Raw genomic sequence first — 27,698 nt, 5'->3', positions numbered from 1 at the left:
AGGGTTTCGTACCCAAAGGGTAAACGGGACCCTATTACTAAGAATCCGCTGTCCGTCCGACCGTCCGTCTGTCACCAGGCTGTATCTCATGAACCGTGATAGACAGTTGAAATTTTCGCAGATGATGTATTTCTGTTGCCGCTATAACGACAAAAATACTAAAAAACAGAATAAAATAAATATTTAATGGGCCTCCCATACAACAAACGTAATTTTTTTGCCGTTTTTATAGATAATGGTACGGAACCCTTCGTGCGCGAGTCCGACTCGCACTTGGCCGGTTTTTTATTTGATAGAGTCGAAAAGTTAAAGAAGGAACAAAGTACAAAAAGTATAATAGTAGAGTCTACATAGTGTGTATTAATAAATAAAGTATTTATTTATTATTTATTAGTGTATTAATATTAGGTAACATAATAAATTTACTTTAGACATATTGACACCTTGGGCATATTGACTCCTTGGACATGTTGACTCCTTAGAAGTTTTGACCCTTGGACATTTTGACACCTTGGGTATATTGACTCCTTGGACGTTATGACCTTTGGATGTGTTGACTCCTTGGACATATTGACTCCTTGGACGTTTTGACCCTTGGACATATTGACTCCTTGGACGTTTTGACCTTTGGACATAGTGCCCTGGAAGGGGTAGATGTGTCGTAAAGCTTCGTGTACGTCAGCTGCCGTTCCGTTAGTGGATCGAAAAACTGTAGTTATTGCCCGGGAAGATCTCGATTATAATTTATAATATAGTTAATGAAAGAAAATGTTCAAGTGTGAATTTATATTGAATAACTTTCTACAATATTATACAGCAAACTGTATTCGTACCCACACTTTCGCTTCCCAGTATAACGCACCAATGCTATTCGGTTCAAATTTAAACTAAATAATTTTATATTAAACTCAATTTATACATCACAAGTGCATTACAATTACTAATTTAATTGCACTTTTCTTTAAAGCGAAACATTTTGTGTACATTTGTTATACGGTAATGTTTTTACGTGACATTTGACCTAATTGGATTATTCAGAGTTCTAATAGTGCCCAAGTCAACGGAAATCGTAATTAAATATCAATTTACAATATTTCCCATAACAGAACCAAAATGAGAATTACGGTAATCTGGCATGAACATGCAATTTTCATACTGTTTTCATTGACTTTTGCACTACATTAAAATTACTCTTTAGTATAGGTTTCGGCACCAGAGTTTATGTCACGCACACAACAATCCCTATTAATATTATACAATGCGAAATAACTCTGTCTGTTTATTACATTTTAACCGCTTAGATTTTTTCATTGTGTCTCCGCTGGTACGAAGTTACACGAAGTTTTGTCTTATATATCAGACCGCGGCGAAATGAGCTGGATATTGTGTCTTATATATCAGACTACGGCGATTAAAATGTTGAACCGATTCAGATGAGTTTGGCTCACGTCTAAAACTGTTATGAGGCGCGGGGAAGAACATACGATAGCTTATATCGATCATCAACATCCCACGCAGCCGAAGCCGCGGAAAGAAGCTATTACATCATATAATGACAACAGAATTCTTAAAAGTTGTGTTCTTTTCGCACCGATAGCAAGTTTCCAGATTAACTAACTAGTTTCAAATCAAATTAATTTTATCGATTAATGATTTTTTTGCAATAAGTACTCTATGTAGTTCATGTGTAATCTTTACCTTAGCTCTCGTGCCGACACCTATAGGTATGCATATTTACTAAAACATCTAGACCGCAGTAACGTGTGGCAGTACCATTTTCTAGGAACGTGCATATTATCCAGATTTGGCCACAATCATCTAAAGTAAGCAATGTTAATATTGTCATGTCATTACTAGTTCAGAGTATTAACCGATGTTACTGGCATAATTACATATAATCGTTTTACAAACAGAATAGTAAGGGTGCGGCCACACGTATCGAGTTTCGGCGAATATTCGTGATGGCGTCTCTCTCTAACCTAGGAAAACGAAAGAGAAGCCATCACGCCGAATCCCTGCATGTCTGGCCGCACCATAACAATAGTAGTAACAAAACTGTAAGAATATGTGTCCCATTTTCTAAAGTTAAGGACGATCGAGAAAAGATTTTCATATTTTTTGATGTAAAGCTCTGCTAGCTCTTCCTAGGAAAGCGGTGCCGTCATATAGCGGCCGTAATATTACGGACGCAAAAAGAATGTTCCTGTCAATCACTGCCCCCTAGGAAACCGCGCCATTTTGCACATAGACAACGTCTAGTGACGTCATTCACCGCGGTATTACGGCCGATATATGACGGCACCGCCATCCTAGGAAACCTGAGCTTAAGCAAAGACAATTTATAATACAGTCTTGTTCTTAACTTTTATAAAAAATACATACAAGCCTTCAGTAGCACTATAACTTTACACTTCGACAATCTTCGGTTAAAAGAATCAACAAATACATGTGTGTCGTACTCACAATATTTGAACAGTAGTGTTTTCAGATATTTGTAAGTACTGTAGGCACCTAGATATATTGCCTACGCAGCCTTAATATACATTCAAACCCTATTGCCCAAGCTCAATTTTAATAATAGGTACAATTAGCATCAATAGTAGCGGATATAACAACGCGCAAAAACTGTCGCCCTCGGCGATAGCACGGTTGCATTTTTATTGCCTATCACTATGCCTGTCACGTTTTAACGAGTAAGTGCGAAAGTGACAGGCATAGTGACAAGCGATAAAAATGCAACCATGCTGCCACCGCTGGAATACTTTTCCAAATAGTGACATTTCTCGACAGTTCGCGTTCAAAAGTATCTGTAACAGTCTTAATTGTTCTTCATGTAGAGACTTTTTTGTTAAGTTAGTATGTATTTTGACGCTGAATGTCGGTTACGTTTGATGCTGAATGTGCCCAGCCCTGTAATTTTGATAATTTTAAAACGTAAGATTTCGTGTTTAATCATAAGGCAAGAAACAAATAATCAAAAAATATGAGTGCAGAGTATGGAAATCTTGCCAGTTTTCGACATCAGATGGTCCCGACATTACTCAACGATACATTGAAAGCTACAAGCATACTTCGCGTTACAACTAAAAAAAATACTCAAAATACATGGGAATTATTGGGGCACGTAGTAATTTTGATCTATACAAATATGATGTTGATAAACTTAAACACTGTACAATATTAATAGAACACATATTGAACAACATTAAAAAAAGAATCAGGAACATTCTAATTTTGCTAAGAAAGCCAGATTTTACTATTATATTCATCAAATAACTTAAGTACGGTGACAGCCGTCATCTCAATACATATTTTCGTTTTACGTCGCTATAGCATGCTTGAACGTTGTATAAAAAATAAATTTATGTACACAATATTTTAGCTTTGTAATTGTTCTTTAATTATGTCTACTGATATTTCACGACACGCGACGCGCGCGCAATTATTCTCTGTCAATTGATCATCCGATTTTGACTTTTGAGTGATACTGTTCATTTAAGTTTAAAGTGAGTGAGTGTTAATAGAGCGAAGGGATGCAATAATTTGATTGCTTGTGCAAATTCAAGTTGTAAAGGTGAAGAACGACGAAGGAGGGTCGAGGGAGTTGGATCGCGCGAGATCTTTCAGATAGGCGACGGCCTTAACCTTTTGACCGCCAAAGACGTCATATGACGCGCGCGGCTACAGCCCAATATCAACCTTCATGCGTACCGACAAGGTTCACGATTACGTGCCGCGTCAATTGTATGGACATGATAGCTGTCACCGTATCTAAGCTATGTGAAAATTACCATAGTGTTTGTGTCTTTTAGTAAAAAGAAATGACGGAAATATTTAATTCTAGAAATTATATATATATATGTTTTGACAATGATATCAACACTATTTCTTCAACATAATCCCCCAATAATTCCCATGTTTGGTATATATAAAAATTATAAACAAAACTCAAGCAGACACAACATGATTAGTATAATTTAGTAACTTTTTAATTTCGTTATTGCTTATTAGTTTACAACATAAACAAAAGAATATTAAGACAGTAAAGTAGATGGTGCTATTATACGTTTTGTAAAAACTTGATAATCTTTAACTATGTGTACAGGGCCGTATAGCGCCATTTATTAGAGCTGTCAGGACTGCAGCTACAATTTATTATTTATTGCATAGCAAAAAAAGTACAAAGGGCGGACTTACGCCACAGGACATTCTCTATCAGTCAACAATCAGGCTAAACAGATACTAAAAGTTTTGGTGTTAGGGACGACCTAGCTAACTCGGTATACAATGACAAAGTGTGGTCATGTCATCATGGATGTCAAATTTCTATGAAAATATAACGTTCATAATGACACCGCCTCACTTTGTCACGTCACACTCGTGTGCAGTTAGTTACGGACTCTATAATATTTTGATAATAATTTACGTGTCTTAGTATTCGTTTGTCTACGGTTTACATTCATTTCATACGGCATTATATACAACTTACGGCAAATGGACCAGCCTAATCTACATTTACACGAAAATGCGTTGCTTTCTTCAGTGTTCATCTCCAAGAAATTTATTTATAATTCTTACACTAAGGGTTCCCGGTTACTTTTTATACAAAATACGCCAACATGAAAGTAAAAGATGATAAGATAATATTCGTTATGTACATACATTGTGAAAAACATCAATATGTACATTGATTTACAACAATTTTGTGTTTATACCTTGACTGTTTTAGGTTTAATGTTAAATAGGGAAATTTACATAGGTCATAATTACATATAAACGATTTTCGGATATTCCGAAACGTAAATCCCAGTAGTTACCACCAACTTATTAATTAGGCTATAATTATAAATTTTCATTCCAAATCATCATACAATATATATAATACTTGCCCTGTGTGTCACAGTAGTAAATTATGAGTTGTATATAACTACTAAGAGAAAACCATAGCAAAATAATGATGATAACATATATTATGGATCATTCTACAATTCTTAGGTTAAAATATAGAGGGCGGTGATTGACGGAACATTCTTTTTGCGTCCGTAATATTACGGCCGCTATAAGACGGCACCGCTATCTTAGAAAACCAAAGCTTTATTCATAAAGTTTTACAAGCCTCAATTATTTATATGTCTTATCCCTATCTTACAAATACATACGTCAAAATGACAGATTGAGACAAACGATTAATATGTATTTGAGGCTTGCAGCGCGTTTATGAATAACGCCATTGGACTTTACACATTGATTAACAAACAATCTTCGGTCAAAATTCATAGAAAGATTAAAGATCAAGCTGAAATTGGTATCTTATATAGAAAAAAAAAGTGACGTAGCCTTCCAGTGGTGAAGGCCAGGTTCGAACCGGCGTCTTTAGCTATCCGGGGTAACGCCTTGAACCCTTGGGCTGGGAACTGGAGGGCTCCGTCACTTTTGCTTCAATATATGACATCCATTTCAGTTTTTAATTTATATATAGTATTATGACGACTTAAATAAAACAAATAAAAATATTTAATAAAATAATTTGTTTTGTTGCCAAAGTTGTGTTCGAAGATTGATGTTTAGTTCATTATATTAGGAAACAAGGGAATGTAATACTGTAAAGGATAACAGTCAAGATACAAAAACATCTCGAGCATCATTGCGCAGGCGTGATAGATATTACTTAGGTAATACACATATTGCGTTCTCTCATATACCCACATTTAATTGATTACTATAATGCATTAAAAACTTCGAATTTCTACCATACTATCATACAAAATTGGAGGTACACATTAAATTAATAAAAAATCTTTACTCTAAGTAATTTAAATAAACATACAAAAAAATAAATCAATCGATACAACAAACTTCTAATGTAATTAAATAATGGAATAATTGATTTCTCATTTTTTTTGTGAAATAGTTCACAAACTATCTAATCACTGATGTGCAATCGCAAGGTTACCTAAAATTGCGAAATTTTTGATTCCCATATCCTCTAGTCGTCCATCGTCGTCGTGTTGGCCGAACGTTAGTTAGAATTGACAATTAACCATTACAAATTGAACCGTAAACCGTAACGGACGGTTACAGTTTACGGTTCAATTTGGAATGGTTAATGATCAATTCTAATTAACGTTCGGCCAACAATGCCGCCCAGAGGTCTATAAAAAGGCCTTCCATTTCATTGTGTTTTGAATTATTATTACAAATCAAAATTGCATTGTTCTTGGCAGGTTTTGGTCTGTGTGCGGCTAGAGAATAAGGGTGTGCTCCGCCAGAAATGCGCGAGAAAATGCGTAGCGAGGGATGCGTTCGTTAAGAACCAATAGAATCACTTCGTTTATTTTAACAAACACATCCTTCGCTACGCGTCCTTGTGCATCTCTGATGGAAATGCAGCTTTGATTAAATATTTTTAGTGATTATGAATTTTTTTTGCAAATTTTGGAAAACTCCGCATTGCACATCTGTATATGTAATAATTGAATAGTCCTCGCTGTTTCGGACAGTCCTACATGTCGCACCGCACTGAGTGTTCCCGCGCGGGACACTGGTTTAGGAAATTACAAGATTCGACGGCACGGGCAGCGTACTTAAATTAAATGGCATCGAAATCCTCATCTGGAATAAAAATAAAGTTGATTAAACTTTTCAGTATCTCATTACTATCTTAATTTATAATTAATACAATCTACATGATTTATTTTATCTCTTTTTATGACAGATAAGTTACATGATCAGGTGTAAAAATATTTAGTTCTCAATACTGCTTCATCGCTAGCGCCTCAAGATAGAACTCGATATCGAAATAAAAATTGTACATACATTATGATATTCAGTACTAGCCCCAATGAAAATTAGTTCGTCTAGTTCCACACAACAATTTTGTTTATTCTAATAAGTTTTACACATGTAAATCGAATGAACCCGCAGTCTATGGCACTTAAGACCACTGTGATAATGACTCAACGTAGTAAATATTTTATCGCGAAGTCTACAAGCTCACAGAGCAACTAGTGTTAATGCTCTTGCACGGTGGAATCGGTGAATATAGTTTGTGAAGAATGTATCGAGCCGCATAACAGAAGTACGTTACAAATTGAAGACATAAAGCAGACAAGTAAGTAGCTCACCGTGGCAGCCGGGCCGCCTACTCCTGCGCTCATAACTTGTGGTTGCTGGTGAGCCACGTGAGCCCCTCGTACAGCCCGTCGCCCGTCGTGGCGCACGACGGCTGCACGTACCAGTTGCGGTCACGGATACGTGTCAGGCCCAGCTTCTCTTGGATTTCGTGGGGCTTCATTGCTGGAATTAACAAAAGTTTGGGTATTAAATAAATTATCTATCTGGGAGTTGAAAATAAAAACAGATGTACTTAACTAAGAACGCGTAATACTACAATCACGACCAGGTGAGTGAGAACTTAAAGAGCGAGCCATGTGTTGGACCTTCCATAAGCGCGGAATGCTGACAATAATCCTAATTGTCCTTATAATAATCGTGTCGTAAGCAACACAGCCTAGTACGCATAAGCGTAACTAAAACTATTTTATCTAAGGCCCATGGCAAACTCAGATGGAAGCAATAATATGGTCACGATCTCTCGTTTAAATTGGAATCCCTCTTAGCAATCACTGTGCCATCTTATATTCACGTCACTGCTTATAGGTAGACCCGGAGGACGTTATGCCTGAAGAGATACAACGGACTTTAAAACACTAATAACATGAAGTAAAAACTTCTCTGTTCTGGAGAGCAAATATTACATAAAAAAATCCAAAAGAAGTGTCAATAAGAACAAGATAAGAACCACACAATGGGCGACTATGTACTTGCCAATATAATAAAGCATAGAGAAATAAATAAGCTTAGAGTGCTCACTCCATCTATACCGGTTATTAGCCCGAAAGCTGGACATAATGACGGCATGACGATGAAAGGGGCTGGGGGCGGCGTGATTAGGTCGATGACTAAAGTCAGAAATGTCAGAATGTATCGTTCGAAGCGTTTACTGGATCGTCGAGCATCGAGCGTCCAAGGGATTGAAGCAACCACAGGCGTCCACTCCACAAAATACCATCTTAAGCGACTGCTTCAAACCACGCATTTCACTTACGAAGAAATGGAGACTTTTCACTGAAATATGCATGTATGCTTTGAGTTTTCGTACTCTCCATTCTCCGCAAGTACTATCGGGCAAGTACTAATTGGCGAAAATGAGCATGATAGCGCCGGTATAGTGTTGGATGGAGGACGGGGTAATAGACATCCTCCGACCAGCTGAGTAGATATAGTAAAAAGTCTGCCTACTATTATTATTAGGACGGCGGAAAATCGTGCATCCTCATATGGTCACCTCAGTCATGAGGAAACGACGAACATAATGTCGATGACTTACCGTCGGGCAAGTCTTGCTTGTTGGCGAAGATGAGTATGATGGCGTCGCGCATCTCGCGATCGTTAATAATCCGGTGAAGCTCTTGGCGCGCCTCGTCGATGCGGTCACGGTCCGCGCAGTCCACTACGAATATTAGACCCTGAGTGCCTGGAATTGTCAAAAAAAACTTGAATATGTGTACGAATAATCAGATATCGCAAAATGCATGTGAATGTACCGACCAGGGCGTGAAAATTTGGAATGATTATTTTTATTGATGACAAACTGTTACCCAAGGACGCTTGCAAATCCAGGGGACTCCAGGGGGCGTCGCTGACCCTATCAAGTACCAACAGTCTTTTTTTTTCAAGAACCTTACACTGTAGTATAATCTTAGTATAGGAAACATTAAAGCTGAGAGTTAGTTCCACCTTCCTAATGTCACGGGCGGTCGAAAGTCATGTTTTTACTTTAAAATATATTTGCATAGCGCTTTTCTGATATAATTTTGCTATTTACTTAATAATCACATACGAGTAGTAATCCTACAAACTTTTACTAGGTACGACGAACACTAGGATTACTAGGAATTAGGTCAAGGCAATAATATATAAATTTATCGTACAGGCATTTCACGGCTGATTTTAATCCTCTTTACAATGTGAATGTAACATGTCTTGACCGGTCAGTTTTTAGTGTCGCTACAATTTACCAAGCAATCGTAAATGTTAGAGCAATGAGTTAAGGCCTTTAGTCAGGTTTGTATCTACGCGCCGGCACGGTATGTTCACGAATAAGTGAATAAGGCGGTACCTATACAGTTAAATAATTCAGTTTTGAAACGGACGCCTACTAGGAGCGAGGCGGTTGGCGGTATAGGCTGGTGGCCTCATTCTGAATTCGATAGACTGTTGTTTCGAGATGAGTCTCCAATAGTATTGGAAAAATGTGCTAGTACTTAGTCACCTGCAATGTTACTCTTCGAAGGCCGCAAAAATATTTGACACGCTCTTTTTTTTATACTACGTCGTCGGTGGAAAACAAGCATACAACCCGCCTGATGGTAAGCAGTCTCCGTAGCCTATGTTCGCCTGCAACTCCAGAGGAGTTACATACGGGTTGCCGACTCTAACACTCCGTACCCTCTTTGAGATCTGGCAATCTTACCCACCGGCAGGAACACGACACTGAGTAGGGTATAGCGTTATTTCTGTAAGGTGAAGGTACTTTCCCAGTTGGGCTCTGCTCTAGATATGGAACGACATCCGCTGTGCTGTGCCACACAAAGCGGCATGATATTCACAGTGCCCATACCTCTCTTTTGGACGTAGTTTAAGGACATACCAGGGTCCAAAACATCTCTTACGGCTCTACAAATAAGATCATGTCAGATATTTTTGCGGACTTCGTTGTATAACATATTATTGCAGGTGACTACGATTCGTTTGCCCCAATTAGTCGCACCGATTTGCTTTACGGATTGGTTGGTCCAATTATTGTTTTAGTATTTGGGATTTTAAAAATAAGGTTTATTACAGACGCCCTTAAAAGAAACAGTCAAACAACAAAAACTTTCCGAATAGAAGACTGTTTAACACACATATTTATTAATAGACGAGCGCTGTGCATCTAATCTGTTGATTTATTCAAAGCAGGTGGTGTGGATGGATCGAGGGAAGTGACACCAGGAAGTACAATTGGTTTTGTTTATCACAATAGCATTTTGAAACATCAGGTGACTTTTGAATGATTTCGGATATGAATAAACTAAATTTTAAAATAATGAATAGAATCAGGCGTTACTTTGCGGAAATCCATATTAATATCAGTGTAAGCACTGATTGACTAGCACGTTATCTTTTCGCGGATAAGCAAAGTAATATTTTTTTGTTTTAGCTAAATTATTTTTGGATTTTATGCGCAGGGATAATCTCTCGCAAAAACGGCAGAACGGGCTTTGTATGATATTTGGCACATCGTTTTTATCCCGAAATACGGTGTATAATAAGTGAGTTTTTTCGTCAATTAGTTCCTCCTTAAGCCAAGGAAAGAGTGATAGAGAGGCAGATAACGAAAATTCCATTTTCGTGTTTCGTGTTAAGCCCTCAGAGTGTGATAGTGGCACCCTCTACGCAGTTTTGCGTAATATCCCCTATTTACATTGCCATTGTGATCTACCACCGTAAAATAGCGACGTTTTCGTCCACCACCCACCAGAGTTTAAGAAAAAAATACTTGTTGTTTATTTATCCTTACCTGTATAGTAATGCCTCCACAGCGGACGTATCTTGTCCTGCCCCCCGACGTCCCAAACGTTGAATTTGACGTTCTTATACGTGACCGTTTCCACGTTGAAACCGACCGTAGGTATCGTTGTGACTGACTGACCTAATTTTAGTTTATATAAAATAGCTGAAGTGCATGTTAAGGACACAATGTATGATTTTAAACATCTTCAAGGCCAAGATGTCATTTTCATGTATGTAAAGGTCTATTTACAAATGATTGTAATGTAATGTACCCAGGAAGCACTTTGAGGAAACAATTCATCACTGTTTACGTAAAAATAAATAAAATATTAATTGAAAAGACGAACAAAATCATAACCTTAGGAAAAATAAAAAAATAAATAAAATAAAATTAATTTATTGCAGATCAATGATTCATAGGATGTTAGTAACAATTTGGACTTAATAACTAAGTTAGTAGGAGTAGAAAATATACAATATATAAACACAAGCTGAATTAAAAACCTCTCTGTAGACCAGCGGTTGAACAAAAATGGGTTTCGATAATATTAAAGTTTTTTCTTTTTTGATATGTCATTGGGAGTATGTTAAATAATACTTTGGTAAAAAGTTAGAAATTTTAAGGTTGAGCTTTCGGTTATATTTAAATATTTTAAATTTTGCTAATAACTAAGTAAATATAGAATTAAAGTTACAGAAAACTTTAGCATATCGAATAACACTTCAATTTATGTACAATTTTCAGTTTTTAGAAATCTGGAACAGCTGCTTTCTGGTAAACGTAAAAACACAAGTTATTTTGTAAATATAGAATTAGAGTTGCTGATATTGCAAAATTACGATATTATCGATCAACTTAGTATTCTAGTAAAAAGTTAGACATGTAGACAATGTGCTTGTCTAGATATTGATTTCAGGCTAAGCAGTATAGCTAATATTGAATTAAAGTTTGTAGAGTTAATAATAATCGATCATCAACAATGATCTCAGTTACTAAACAAAAATTTAGAAATATAAAATCACGGCGACACTCATTACTGATATGTATGCATTCCTTGCTTATATAAATACGTTACGTTTCAAACGCGCGGCAAGTTTGCGCGCGCCGCGCGCTGTGGCAGGAGGCAGCGAACAACGGTAGTGGGGAGCGGGGTGCCCTTGACTGCGTCTACGGTCCATCAAAAAAATTCCTAAAGCGTGTTTTAAATTAATAGCAATAGAAAATTGTTATTTTGTTGTTACTATAATAGGTATTGCCCGCGGTTTCGTTCACGTAGAATTCGTTATCGCGTTACATGAATATTATTTATTTATTTAAACTTTATTGCACAAACAAAAAAAAAACACAAATGGCGGACTTAATGCCAAAAGGCATTCTCTACCAGTCAACCATTGGGTCAAATAGAGACAAAAAAAACACATTCTCATACAGATGACCACCCTTCCTTGTACCATTTTAAAAGCCAGTTGCAGCTTTTCTTTCCCGATTTTTTTCAGATGTTTGGACTTGGTATTTTCCTCGCGATAGTTATTTGTTTTAAGGGGAATGTTGTTGTTAACCGCTAATGCTAATATTGATAACCGATAGTTATATAGAGATACGTTATAAGGTATATGCACCCTCATGTTATTTATTTCTGATAAGAAATAAATGTAAGACAAAATTCACAGTGATACATTTCAAGTAGGTTGCCTTGTAAGATTGCGTACGGATAGTTTTTTTGTTTGTTATTTCATCGTATGATATATCAAATGAAAGCTTATTTGAAAGTTGCCGTATTAAAAAAGTTGGTCCAGTTAATGGTCGCCTAGATTAACCGATTTTTAAATAAAATGTACCTAGGCAACCATGGACTGGACCAACTTGTTAAAAAGGCAACCTAGTACAGTTAGTAATATAGTACCTGGGCGACCGAGCTTTGCTCGGTTATAACTATTTATTGTAATATGGTGGTGATAATCTACATAAACTTAAAAAGTAAAATGTGAACTGACAATTATTATTATTTACAATCGATTTTAACCTTACAGCACTTGTCACAGAGTAACGCCATCTATTGTCGATTTCTCTTATTACATAGGTCATTTTTTTTACTAAATTAAACTTGTGTAAAACAATAAAAATTAAAAAATTATATATAAACTTGAACATATAAAAAAAACAAAAGTTAGTCACCGGGCGAGATTCGAACCCGTAACACTCGTTTAGCAGTCCGCGTCTTAACCCGCTGGACCAGACGGACAGTGGCCGGCAATACGAAATTAGTGCCCATATTCTGCGTCGAAAGAAAAACGCATGAAAACTCGAAAACACGCGTTTTCCCAAACATAAGACTAATCTAGATAGATTGTATACCCCCAAAAACCCCTATGTACCAAATTTCAGCGAAATCGTTAGAGCCGTTTCCGAGATCACAGAAATATAATTATATATATATACAAGAATTGCTCGTTTAAAGGTATAAGATAAAATAACTTTTCTTTTGATATATCATGTGACGTTTTCGTTTACACACTAAAAGCACAGTGTAAAAAGTAACAGTGGGCCGACGCCTTTGATGTTTGCGTAAATGCCGACACCGCTCAAGGTCTCCGTACCTACCTAGGGTTATCACAGACTTACACAACTGCCCAAAAGAGGATGGAAATGTTTTTAGTTTTCATGTTGTATGATGTATGTGTACTAATTTTACAAATGACGTCCATTTTGGAAATAAAGATGGCGGACGTCACTTTTTTGAAAAAGTCGTCATGGGTGTTGTTTTCTGGGTTTTTAGGGATGTGGATTTCAAAAATGGCATCTATTTTGCAAATAAATATGGCGGACGCTACTTTTTGAAATGGGTGTCGATGTGTGTAGCCGTGATATCAACCACCTTTAATTCTAAAATGGTCTCTATTTTTGAAATCTGCACCAACAAGAACCGCCAAAATTGACGTCATTTTTGTAATTGGAACCCCGAGGAACCTCGGAGATGACACCCATATCGATTTTTAAGAAAAAATAATGTCCGCCATCTTGGATTTCAAAATAGACGTCATTTTCGTAATCGGAATCCCGAGGAACCTCGGATATGACACCCATATCGACTTTTAAGAAAAAATAATTTCCGCCATCTTGGATTTCAAAATGAACGTCATTTTCGTAATCGGATCCCCGAGGAACCTCGGAGATGACACCCATATCGATTTTTAAGAAAAATTAATGTCCGCCATCTTGGATTTCAAAATGAACGTCATTTTCGTAATCGGAACCCCGAGGAACCTCGGAGATGACACTCATATCGATTTTTAATAAAAATTAATGTCCGCCATCTTGGATTTCAAAATAGACGTCATTTTCGTAATCGGAATCCCGAGGAACCTCGGATATGACACCCATATCGATTTTTAAGAAAAAATAATGTTCGCTATCTTGGATTGCAAAATTTACGTCATTTTCGTAATCGGAACCTCGAAGAACCTCGGAGATGACACCCATACCGATTTTTAAGAAAAATGAATGTCCGCCATCTTGGGTTCCATAATGGATGTCATTTTCGTAATCGGCACCCTGAGGACTTTCAAAAATAATGAAAACATCAAATACTACATGATACATATACAAACAGAAGCAAGAAACAATTTCTTGCTTTTTAAAGTCTTAAACTACTCATAATTTCTTAAAATAAGTTATAAAACATGTCCGCCATTTTGAATTTGAAAATTGATATCATAATTATGATATATTTTTGTTTACACTGAGACAAATAATTAGCACATGTCGTATGAAATATTTTAATTTGTTTGTTTTTTTTAATTTATTTTTATACTACGTCGGTGGCAAACAAGCATACGGCCTGCCTGGTGGTAAGCAGTATCCGTAGCCTATGTACGCCTGCAACTCCAGAGGAGTTACATGCGCGTTGCCGACCCTAACACCCTCCCACCCCTCGTTGAGCTCTGGCAACCTTACTCACCGGCAGGAACACAACACTATGAGTAGGGTCTAGTGTTATTTGGCTGCGATTTTCTGTAAGGTGGAGGTACTTCCCCAGTTGGGTTCTGCTCTAGATCTGGAATGACATCCGCTGTGCTGTGCCCTACCACACAGAGCCAGATGACATTTACAATGCCCATACCTCTCTTATAATGCCTGTGCTAAAAATGTGATTGCGAACTACCTGCAATAACTATACAGTACCTGGGCGACCGAGCTTTGCTCGGTTATAACTAACTATTTATTGTAATATGGTGGTGTATAGGTGATAATCTTAACTACATTCTTTTACTAAATTAAACTTGTCTAAAACAATAAAAATTAAAAAATTATATATAAAATTGAACATATAAAAAAAACAAAAGTTAGTCACCAGGCGGGATTCGAACCCGTAACACTCGTTTAGCAGTCCGCGTCTTAAGCCGCTGGACCAGACGGACAGTGGCCGGCAACACGAAATTAGCGACCATATTCTGCGTCGAAAGAAAAACGCATTAAAACTCAAAAACACGCGTTTTCCCAAACATAAGACTAATCTAGATCGATTGTTTACCCCCAAAAACCCCCATATACCAAATTTCAGCAAAATCGTTAGAGCCGTTTCCGAGATCCCGGAAATATATATATACAAGAATTGCTCGTTTAAAGGTATAAGATAATTAAGCATTAAAACACTCGTGTGATCTTTTTAAGAAACTCACTTCGTTCGTTTCCTAAGCCCACACTCGTGTATTTTAATGCCTTTTATTATGTAGCAGTACCATAAACTACTAATATATGTTGAAAGTAAGTACAGGCCGCTAACACAATGGTAACAAAAGACAAAAGTTTTGAAAATGTAATTTTCATCATCGTCACTTGGCTGTACATTTGAGGGCCTATCGCGAACCACGTTCGACGTGTTACCTCTCTGTCGCACTTGTAAATTCGTACGTAAGTATGACAGGGAGGCAACACGTCGAACGTGGTTCGCGGTAAGCCCTCTGATGCCACCTCCATTAGTCTTTTGTACGCCGGTATAGCCTTCGACTCAATGTATAATCTACACTTTTTATGGAAACGTAGTTCCTCCTTCCCGTAGAAATATTTAACTTTCCCATCACCAAGAAAGATTATTTGCTCGCAGTTATTAACTGCTCAATTCCTCGTTTTTTCTCTGTTACTAAGTCAGTACAGTACACATATCAAACATTTTTCACTCATTTTGAAGTCATAATAACTTTTATACTATAATTAAATTCATGTAATGTCCGCATTTAATTTATGTGCACGATAAATAAACAAATGAATGATTTGAAAGAAAAGACAAACAGCGCTTGCGAAGCTGAGCGGGGGGCGCGGGCGGGGCGAGGTATCTATCGCTCACTAGGTCGGCTACGATAGGCTTCCGCGCGCCGAGCCGACATGTTGACGGACCAGCGCGGCGTGGTTATGAATTTCGCGCCTTTTTAAGTTGATTTTACTATTACAATGCAAGCTACACACAGATATTTCTACCTTTCCATAAAATGGCTGCATATATTATTTTATAGTAATAGACTTATCTCTACGGACTTTAATTCAATATTAGATCTTACAGGACAAAAAACGCATATTAATTGTAAAGCACATATCCTATTCTTCTAATTTTTTGCCTTGCCTATTAACTTAAGAATTTAGATATGATATTGTGGATTTTTCAAACTTTAATTCAATATTGACAAAATAATAAGCTAATTTGAGTTTGACAAAGAAGCACGTTGATTTTTTTTCTAAAAATTTGATAGCATAAAGCCTCATACATATTATAAAAGACGATGCTTAAATTTTGTACTTTAATTCAATATTCAAAATTCATCAATAAAAATACATAAATACCTTATTTATATCTAACGCTCGTTCTAAATTTTCTTCATATATTACAAATATGCTTAAAAATATGTCCCATACCAGATAAACATCACTTTTCACTCTTTAGAATTATCGAAACTTATAGGGCAAAAATCCGGTCCCACTATTGGTCTACTGCAACAATTGCTGACACATGCAGTAGCGGGAAGAGATATTATGGAGGGACATATAGTATTTTACAGTACATATGGTGCTACTTTACCGCACTAGTGCGCAAATTAGCATATTACGTTACTGTGTCAAACATTTAAAGGCCCATATGTACTGTAAAACGTTGTACGATACATGTGCGAATAGGTAATTCGCCACTCGTTTTGAATTTCCTATTTTTCGCACTTGTATCGTAATGTACTATTATACAATCATGATATAATAGAGAACTTTTCAGTCAAGTACCGTGGTTAGGCAACGAAGCTTGCTGAGATGCCTAAGTAAAGTGAGAGATTGAAAAACTTAATTAGATATAACATTTTATTTACAATAACAATAAACATAATAGATATATACAGAGGATTGCTTGACTATATCACTATCGTATATCTACAATACTTTTTTACTACAAAACCTGCATAATTCATGAAAATTGTGGACAAAAATGTGGTACAAAAGACATAAACGCGCGTTGAATATGCTCATTAAATAGTTGCCCATTTATGTCTTTTCTATGGAAGCGCGGCGGCACATGATTGGTGAATTTTTTTATTGACTATAGCGTATCGAAATGAATATTATAGTTGAATTAGGAGTCCAAACATGAAAAGTACGCAATTATAGTTTGGTATACGAAATCTTTGAACCATTACAGTCCATAGTCATAGTCAGTTACCATAGTTTACTTTTTTGTACATAATGGTCGCTTTTCTTTCATGTTTTACTTTTGCCTCTCAATTGCTCAAAGGTTGACTGGAAGAAATCTCTTAAGTTCGCTTTTGTATATAGGTGCTAATCACTATAGTTTATAAAGAAAACCACTAAGTCCAAACAAGCGATGTAATGACAGAAGAAATTTACAATAGAGAGAAGATGAAACAGTTTGAAGAAGAGCGATAGAAAATAGGAAAGTTTAAGTTTAGGGTATGTACATTGCCAACATTTTTTTTCTTTTATTGTATATTTACCTGTCCCTTATGTACAGTAAAGTGTTTACATACATACATACAGTCGACGAGTAGAAAAATAATTTATAAAATTAGTAGTAAACTCTCTATTGTACAGAAAGAAACACATAATAACAGTATCTTACAATTAGGAACAGTTAAATACAAAGGAGAACTTATCCCTTTGAGGGATAAATTATATAATTCCAATATAAAATTATATATTCAAGGATTTAACCAAAAAAATAGCAGACGCTACCGGTGATCGTAGAGCTGGCAGCTTCCTCGCACAGAGAATAAGTATTGCGATACAACGAGGAAATGCTGCCAGCATCTACGGCACCATGCCGCAGGGGGATAGTTTTTAATTATTTATTTTAAGATTAGTTTTATTTATTTTTAGATTTAGATTTTAAGTTTTATATGTATTATGTTGTGTTTGTTGTATAAAGACAATTACATTCCAATATTAAATATGGCTGAATTAGTTGCGATGTTTGCAATAACAATGGTATATAAATAACGATGATGTATTCAGGGAAACATTGAATTTAATTTGCAGTAATCGTGTGTTTCAATTCGACTAATAAACCATGAAATACCTACTATATTGTTATGTACCTACTTTAATCAACCATTTCGTTAGATTGATTGTTAACCTATTTATTATACAATGAAAGGACTTAAGTGCAGTAGATCTCGGATTTAAGAAGTATTTGCATGTAAAAAGAATTAAAATTTGCCAAAACAACGCCCTTTCAAAATTTATGTGTCGCATGGATTGTCCAGTCTGTTTTTTTTGCCCATAGCAAAATATTTAGTATGGAACGCTCATTTGTATTTTGCATAGTAAATGTATAGCGTAGTACTTTCTTATTAAGAAAAAACAGACCAGACGATTATGGTCAACCCTTCAAACATTACTAGTTTTAGATAATTGTAAGTACAATATGTAGACGTCATTTAATTCTGTTATTGACTGTGTATGCTTTAGGTTGAGTAGGTACCAGTATTGGCCGAACGTTAATTAGAATTGAAAATATTGTAACCGTCCGTTACGGTTTACGGTTCAATTTGTAATGGTTAATATTCAATATTTTCAATTCTAATTAACTTTCGGCTAACACTGGTACATTACATACACCACATGGGTAACACGGTAACACGGTAACACGAACAAACGACTCTAAACCATCACACCACTTAAACATTGCACACACATACGAGCAAAGTGCAGTTACAAGCAGCTGAGCGTAAAATGACCAAGAGCGATCGCGTGCATATCACGACTGTATCACTGGGATAATTAGTCAGGGTAAATGGGTCAGAGTATCGGGAACTGCAAAGGAATTTAAGTGTATATTGCTGGCGTAAGCGATTTTAGTTGATGTACAAAATTGTAGACAAGAAAATGATGCAGATATTAACTATTGCAATAGCACCGTTATTTTAGTCAACTGTTCGAACGTTCGAGTTCGAGTCATATTTATGATATAGGCGGTAAAACGTAGTATAAAAAAAAATAAGCAGACGAATCGCCTAATGGTATACAATTACCGTCGCTCATGGACGCCTGTAACACCAGAGAGGTGCAGGAAGTTTTTCGAGAAACGTATAGTTTAGGAGGGCCTTTCGGCCAACCATCCATGTGGTGAAGATGGAAATATTGCCGCATAGAGCGATGGCGGAAAAAAGCGGCAGTGATTAAGGAACAATCTTTCTCCTTTAAAGTCAATCCTCGGAGCACTCTCCTTTAAACATCGTTCGTCATCGTTGTTCATATATAAACATGCGATAGAAAATACAGTGGGGACATAAGACGTCATATAGGGACCGTACGCGTTGGAGGGTCTGCAATCTTGTGGCCAGAATCGGAAACATAAACATGTACTACATACATTGACACTTCACGCCAAAGCAAGTGCCTCCATCTACCATTCTCGTACGTTTTCTTGTGCATCGTAGGTTCTGCCATCTTGTGGCCTACATTGGAAGCATAAATTTGAAATTTATACCTCGCGCCCAAAATGTGCTATGCTGTGCTGTCCTCTACAGTTTATGCACGCTCCCTATAGGTATACAACATATGCACTGAGGAGGGACATGATTTGTGACCAGTCTCGGTATGCAGTGGATTTATACGCAGTGCTTTTAGATATTCTGTAGGTTAGGTGGGCTATAATAGGGTAGACGACCTTAAGTAGCATAGGCAAATGATGATGGTGGGGTGTTACAAAACGAAACGTGATGTCAAAAACTGTGTGCCATTGGAACTGACTCAATACCATTTACTAATCTTGAATAGCGTTTATATTAGTCATTAAGTTATTAAACTAGATATAACTTCAGATCATACCTATTTTGAAATGAATTGTGGTTAAAGCTTGCAGTAAAGTAATATATCTCGACTTCCGAAACGTTAACGAATGTATAATGCAAAACGGAACGCTACCGGGCCACGAAACGCGGGCAAGCGGCCAAATAAAGAAGCATTTCTACATTACTCCGTAATTATTTACAGTACCTATCTCCTTAATACATTTCGTTTTAGACTTTTCTAGCCACATAATCGTCTTCACGTTCGCTATTCTATCTAGACAGTTGGTGTAAAAGCTTTATTTTATTCGACGCACACGCCGTTTACGAAGTAAAATGAATGAAATAAACGCAACGCATGCGACATGTAGTTACGCACGCAAGGGCGTATTAACAAAAAAATTGACAATTTAACATAGATCGACCCAGTCGCACAGTAAGCTCAATAAGTTGTGTTGTGGGTATTAGACTATGACCTCCCACCCTACCGACCTTAAGCCAACGGAAACTGTATCTTGGAGCGGCGAAAGCGGAATCTCGCGGTCAATCGGGCGGTTACGAGGCGTCAAACCAAATCTTTCAAGAAATCGCTACTATCCCGGCAAGTTCAATTCGTAACTTTTGAAATTACTATAAGAATTGAGTTGTTTGGTAACATGTCAACGCATTTTTTATGTATTAGGCGCGAATAAAGGTTTACTTTACTTGCTCAGACGTTTTTTTTTTCAAATACAATAAGAAACTAAATAATTCGTGTACAAGACGGGTCGAAACTGGAAAACTCCCCAAGCTAGGTTTATGTAGGTTAGGTTATATGAGATAAGGCATTCGTAACTCACCTTGTCGTAAAATACGGTCAGCTCAGCACGCTACCGAGCGGTGAATGTGTGTTAAGAAAAGAAGGATTACGATACAATATATTCGGGTAAACCGTTTTTTAAAGGGTTTGAAGAAAGGCTAAGCCGATTTTACAAGGATCGCTTTCAAACGCTGAATAGAAATAGACCCTTTTTGGGTAGCTTAGTCAGAAATGTTGACAGTTATATAATTTTGTTTATTATCACGCCCTCGGAAAGCTAAAAATAATGGGTAAGAAAGATATGAACGCGAAGAAAAGGAAACAATTGCCCAAAACAAAACCCTTAACACGTTAAAGAAATTAATTATCCGTTGAGTCTAGTTTTGAAATAGCGCTACACTCGACATTACAACATCGTTTAACTAATTATGTTGAATCCTTAGCTAAAACGAAGCGTATCCAGTCTTAAATGTCTTTACTGGCTCGAGCATCTTCTTAAAATGGGCAATTTTTTGAGAAAACAGTCAATGGCGTAATGTTTCAATCGCGCACCAAGCGTTAGTGAGTAGAATAGCGGGTTCACCCACGTAAGTCTGCTTACCGATTACGCATGGGTAGTTCTTACGGATCCCGATATTAGTGTATCTAATATCAAATAAGAATAACATAAATCAAAATATGTAATAGATTGTATTCATTATACAGTTTTATCCGCGTATTTGCAGTCTTTACGCGCGACATGTTGGTCTGAAGGTCATTCACAACCGGTTTTATTTCAGCGAGCATGGCGAGCACGCCGAGCACCATGCTGAGAGTGCTGCGACGCACACCTATCACAGTACTTGAAAATGTCTACCTCGGCTCTTCCCTTCACGATTATCCAGTACAATTTATTTCACCGTCAAGTTATTTACTGACAAATATCTGTAACTCAAAAAAAAAAACTGTATTGTATAATTACCTCTGTAAAACGATTTTTTCATTCGTTAGGTATTAATTCGAAACCCTCTATAAAACGAATAAAAACCTCTTAGTTGATAACCTGAATAATTATGAACACTCGTTAACACGAACTTTTTGGTCTCTCCCTAGAGGTTCGTGCTATCAAAGTCCTACTTTATTAGTATTTGTCCATTCCATAACTATATGAACCCCGAGGTCCTAGGTCCTAAGAGTGTATGATACGCCTGCGTAAGGTAAGCTGTAGAATTTAATGGCCTCAGGGATTAAACTTTCCTATTGATTGAGCTTCATTTTGGATGATTAATTAACTCCGTAACCAGATTTAGGGATCAAGTAGTTGGGTTGTTATGACGACGTTCATTTTAAATTAGGTTTTATAATATGTATGTTTGTTTCTGCAAAGGATACTAGTCTTCCCAGCTGCGTCGAGCCCCAGCATGAGTATCCTCATCTCCTTGTTGCCGAAGATCTTCGATAGTAGCTTCCCCATCTTGTGTTCACCTCAGCCGCTCAACTGGAATTAGATGAAACAGAACGTTAATAAAATCGTCTGTTTGCAAGAAGTGTTCAACATATATGAAGCAAATATTCATATTTATAATGTGCATCTTTCTTTGCACCAAACTGTCTGTTACAGTTAAAGAGTATGTACGCTGAATTTTATTGTATGAGAATATTCGTAGTTCTCTGCTGAGTAATGATGATCAGTCCGTTAAGTGTGGTTGATGCAACCCGCCCTTCACGGCGACAGTTTACAGCGATTCAGAAGCGGTGCAGTGCCGCCGTGATAAGTCGCAATGATGTCGCTGGTAATTTACCGCACAGGTGTAACACGATTCTGCATCGCTACTATTGCGATATAACACCGTTGTAATCTTGTAATATAAATCAATATAAGATAGACCCAGAATGCTTGTGTTACTTTCCAAATAAGGAGGTAAGATTAGTACGTCAGTGACACTGTATGTTCATATGTCATTTTATATTAGAACCTTCCTACTCCTTATTATTAAGAAGAAATAACTTTTTTATATCTTGTAAAACGAGAAAAACTCATCTATGAAAGATCCAAGAGCTATGTGAACAAAGTTTTGTACGAAGCGCTAAAAATATATTTTCAAGATGAAATCTTTTTTTTTTTATTCTATTAAGGCAAAGAGAATTGATTGTAATAGAGAGGTAATAAGACAAAAAGATGGCGCTGTACAACGCCATATGTTTTGCGGTCACTGAATTGTTAAACGTCAAATTTTGATAAAACAATTTACCGCAAAATGTATGGAGCTGTATGTCGTTTACCTGTCAAATTCGAAACACGAAATAGTCTTAGATTCTAGGCATCTTACTCGATCAATGTATCTTTGATTAAGGGACTGTTTTCACAATGTCTAATTATAGTAAACTAACAAATATATTAACTGCCAGATGAAATTCCTGCAAAACTTATAATAGCACTATATCTACCAGTTAACGTTATTTGAAGATTGTGAAACGCCAACGTTGTTTTTATTCATCAGATAAGTGGCAAGTAGCTTATACAGGACATTGTGAAACAGGCCCTAAGAATGTCTCACGAGTCCGGGCAATCATTAGGTACAGTAAACAGGCCGGCTAATTCCAACTTATCTCATTAAACTTGGTCCCGGCTTCCATCGATCTGCCGCTTTCCACTTATTTTCTAGGTGCTTTCTAATCTTATAGACGACGATACCGGTGTTAGCGTAAATAAAATCCGGCCAAGAGCACCTGGGGCCATGCCCAGTGTAGGGTTCCGTGTGTCCGTCAAGATAGACTTTTTGCAATAGGTAACTCTAAAACGGCCCAACCGATCATGTTCGCTATAGTTTTCCTCAGAGGGCTTTACTAAGCTATATTTTCACAATTTTTATCATATTTTTGGACCCGTGGTGGTAGTTATTGCGGTCGCGGTCGGGTATTGGTGGGTCGCGATCAAATATTGAGTGGGCCCTGAAGTTCCACTGAATCAGCTGAAGTCTCCTGATTTCAGTTAAAACTTGTATTTTTTTAAATACTACGTCGGTGGCAAACAAGCATACGGCCCGCCTGATGGTAAGCAGTCTCCGTAGCCTATGTACGCCTGCAACTCCAGAGGAGTTACATGCGCGTTGCCGACCCTAAACCCGCCCCCCCTCGTTGAGCTCTTATAGTTGTATGGAGCTACGAGGAGTGATATTCAAAGGGAATATAAAGGTGTAACATTTTGTTAATATAATACGGCCGAAACATTCCTCGTGTCTATGAATTACTTAGTAAAGTGACTGCTATGTGAGCTGGAAAATTCTTAATCGAGTTGCGAAATACGTCTTCCTTTAATTGAGTTAATTATTAATTTGTATAGTTTCCATGACGACAGAAAACTTTAAATTGCTCGATTTAATTAGGAGTTTCGTGTTGGAGACTTGTCCAAGTCAAAATATTGCATAAATCTTTGGACTAGAACAGACAGAAATGGGTTCCGTATTTAATATACTCTACACAAATGAGCTAAAATAATCGAATGATGTCTAAACTGACCTAAATCGATTAAATTCATATTTCAGATCTCCATTGCTAACTCAATTAAGTGAACTGTCTGGATGATGATATTTCACTGGCTCAGGGCCCAGACAGACAGACAGATAGAGGCCCAGACAACGAATATATCCGAGGGCCTAACGCGGAAACCGTAATTTACAAATTGGGGATCTTTCTCTTTTACTCCAATGAAAGCGTAGAGTGACAGAGAAAGATGCCCGCAATTTGCGAACTTCGATTTTCGCGGTTATAGCTCTGGGCAACAATCGATGCCCTCATCAATTAGGTCGAATTCGAGCCGAGAAACGATTGCAAAGGCGAATATGTATAATATATATCTGGACCTATACATACACAATTATAAAAATAAAGTGTAAATAACTAAACTTCATGCCTCGCACAGCCAAAATTGTCGAATGAACTACCGCCCGCGGTATTTCCGGACCGATACGGTACGACCTTCAAACCTTCAAGAAACAGGTTATATTCATGTCACACTATCGACAGTCGAAATTTCGTTACCTGCCTCTCTATCGCACTTGCCTATTCAAGCGATAAAGACCGTAACCAAAACTTCGATTATCGATCTTCGCGGTAGTACCTCATGTTATTGCGAAACCAATATCGGATGCGCTTGGGCGGAAGTGCAGGTTAATTTACATCACGTGTCGGGACCTGATGAGATTGCAACAGTTTACAGCGATGCCTCGCGTGGAAAACTCATATTGAGCGCATGTTACGTGTAGGCATAGTTTATTGCTACTGAGCGTTATGTACAGGACTTGGTAACAGGATGATGCTGTACGCTGCGTAGAGTTTCACATTGTATTGGAAAACTATAGCAACATTAAGATATCACATTGCAACTAAGAGTAAAAAGTACCTACACTTGCGAAGTCGCAATACGCGTGGGCTCTAGAGGGACAACATATTACGCAATGTAATGTACAAAAACGTGTTAACTCTGTTGCCCACCAAACTTTGGTGGGGAATAACATGACGTCTACCATTTTTACGTGTCACTTAGAACTTTTTGATAGTAGACAGAAATAAATGACAAAAGATTATGACATGACAAGGACAATTAATAAAAACGTTTTCTCTGCTACTCCTATTCTTCATATAGGTAGAAATAAATAAGGGGTACTCACTCCAAAGTACAGAGTCAATTGTTTTAGTCAGTTTCAAGTAGACCCTAATGTGCGAATGAAAATGCTTGAAAACTTTCGTACACTAGTAGTAGGACGATAAACATTATGGTCAGTGTTGGCCAAACGTTAATTAGAATTGAAAACATTTAAAATTGACCATTACAAATTGAACCGTAAACTGCAACCGTCCGTTACGGTTCAATTTGTAATTGTTAATTTTTCAATATTTTCAATTCTAATTAACTGTCAGCCAACACTGATTATGGTCCCACTTTACACCTTCAAGGTGTGAAACTCCCGCAAGTTTTAAATTATTTATCGTAAGTACACATTTCAATTCACAACCCAAAATATACTTATTCCCAATAGATCACTTATGGCAAGTATTCATATTAGGAGCTGTTAACATATTTCACAAGTCTTGGCCCAATATGCTACCGTTCAAACACAATACGTCGTTAGTTGATATGAAACTTGCGATAACATACGACGTTTTTACCCTTATTGATATAATTTATTGACGTAAGGCAATTGACACGACCCATCCGAGTATCTTGGGATTCTTGGGATCTAGGGAAAATATAAGGAAAATATCGGAATATTCGCTTCAAAGAGACGATATTCAGTAGACTGTGTGTTTTTCATTAACTAGAAATACATCTTATTTATTTGAGCCTCCGTTCGGACCAATTACTTTATAATTAGCAAATAACAAGGGTTTTAGTAGCGCACGCCTACGGAAATGTGGAGGATTTCGGGGTTTGTCATAATTATAAATTACATCGCCTGGTGCTCTTAGATCTAATTACTTTCAAGAAAGAGATGGATGGATCATTCATCACGTTTTATCTTAGTGCATTTCAAAGGTGTCTAATAAATTAAAAAATATGTTACTTGCAATGCCATCTGATCTCACCGAGAGGTGAATGAAAGTTGAGGTTATTAAAATGAAACCAGATACTAGAAATCATACTTATTCATCATAATGAGTACTAGCTCTTTATTTATTTTATTCACTATGTTGTATAGCATAAAGAAGATTGTAGTGTGCAGTGATAGCCTAAAAAGACCGAAGCGTGTGCTATTAGCAGTGATCGGTTTTTTGGATTCGACAGGGGGTGAACGACCTCAATCATTATGTTAGTATGGATATGCCCCGGGAATCCGGGCTTTATGTTGTTAGAAAAGGCAAAAAAATACAATGTGTTTATTTTATTACACTTTAAAACATCTAAGTAGCTGATAGACAAGTACTTTCTCACCGTTCTTTTGTCTAAATCGAACAAATGAGCACAAGTGTTTACACTGACAGCTCATTTCCTGCCTCCAAAGCGGCACATTTTGTACCGTTTGGATAAAAGTTCGGCGAGTAAATACGCGTGTCTATCAGCTAATATATGGTTACTACGGGTTAATTGTTTGAATAAATGAATTCGTTATCAAAAAGTGAATTACACTTCTTTCAACTGAGAGGTAGCTTGAGAAAAACAATGTCCACAATGTCAAATGGTTTTATTGCTCACCAAAAATAATTAGAACTGAAATCCAGAGAAAATAATGAAATGTCAATGTCAAGATTTTGAAGTATTTTTTCCATCATGACAGATATATAAGCTAATACTTTGTGGAGGTTTTAATATATTTTGCTTTAAATAAAATGTTGAGATTAGGAAAAGAATAGAAGTTTTTGTCTCAACTGGTTGCCATGTAAGAGTAAAAAATTCCTTAGAGATAATTTAAATTGTTTTATTTTTGTACGGTTTGTTCGGTATCGCGGGAAACTGTCGTATCTATATTAACTTTTCTACTTGATATCCCGCGAGGGAGAATCCAAATAACCGATCACTGGCTATTAGTGACAAATCTAGTAACATACATTCAGAGAGCGATCAGTATAAAACAATCGTATTCGTGTGAGTGTCGTACTGGTCATAAGGTTATTTGCTTTAAACAAGGTTAAAAATATACCATTATTGCCTATTGTCACAATTGTTACGTAAAATGCATACAGCTCGAGCGATAAAATTTGTAATGTCATATCTAGTAATAATTACCAATAAGGAAATCCTCCATTGTACAAACATCCCACGATCCACGCCTACCGTTAGTCCGATCAACGAGTGAAGAGTCGTTACGCTTACACAAGTTTTAGTAATTAGTTGTGTTGGTTGACGGGTAGAGAATGCCTCAAGGCGTTAAGTCCGCCATTAATATTTTTTTTTTGTAAAATTGTGCAATAAAGTTTATATAAATGAATTAAGTGTCTGTATTTTTTTTTGTTCTGCCTTCATCTGTATCACTAATCAATAAGGGTCACTTGCATCATCTAGGGTTAGCCACTCCGGGTTTAA

The 27,698-nt window shown here is 36.9% G+C and overlaps 1 protein-coding gene across 1 annotated transcript in view; it reads right to left on the bottom strand.

Moving 5' to 3' along the window:
- Positions 1-771: 771 nt before the first annotated feature.
- The window catches only part of LOC133519356 (ADP-ribosylation factor 6), a 108,598-nt gene continuing 81,671 nt past the window's right edge, over positions 772-27,698 (bottom strand). The window contains exons 3-7 of the mRNA XM_061853398.1: positions 22,070-22,175; positions 10,625-10,780; positions 8,390-8,536; positions 7,125-7,296; positions 772-6,612 (exon numbers count right to left, since the gene is read on the bottom strand). Coding sequence (XP_061709382.1) covers positions 7,154-7,296; positions 8,390-8,536; positions 10,625-10,780; positions 22,070-22,151 — 528 coding nt within the window. The 5' untranslated portion in view covers positions 22,152-22,175 and the 3' untranslated portion in view covers positions 772-6,612; positions 7,125-7,153. The remainder of the gene's footprint in view (positions 6,613-7,124; positions 7,297-8,389; positions 8,537-10,624; positions 10,781-22,069; positions 22,176-27,698) is intronic.

The sequence above is a fragment of the Cydia pomonella genome, chromosome 6 (assembly GCF_033807575.1).
Source record: "Cydia pomonella isolate Wapato2018A chromosome 6, ilCydPomo1, whole genome shotgun sequence".
NCBI classification, from domain to species: Eukaryota; Metazoa; Arthropoda; class Insecta; order Lepidoptera; family Tortricidae; genus Cydia; species Cydia pomonella.
Note: the sequence above shows the minus strand (reverse complement) of the source record. Positions and strands in the feature narration are given on the sequence as shown.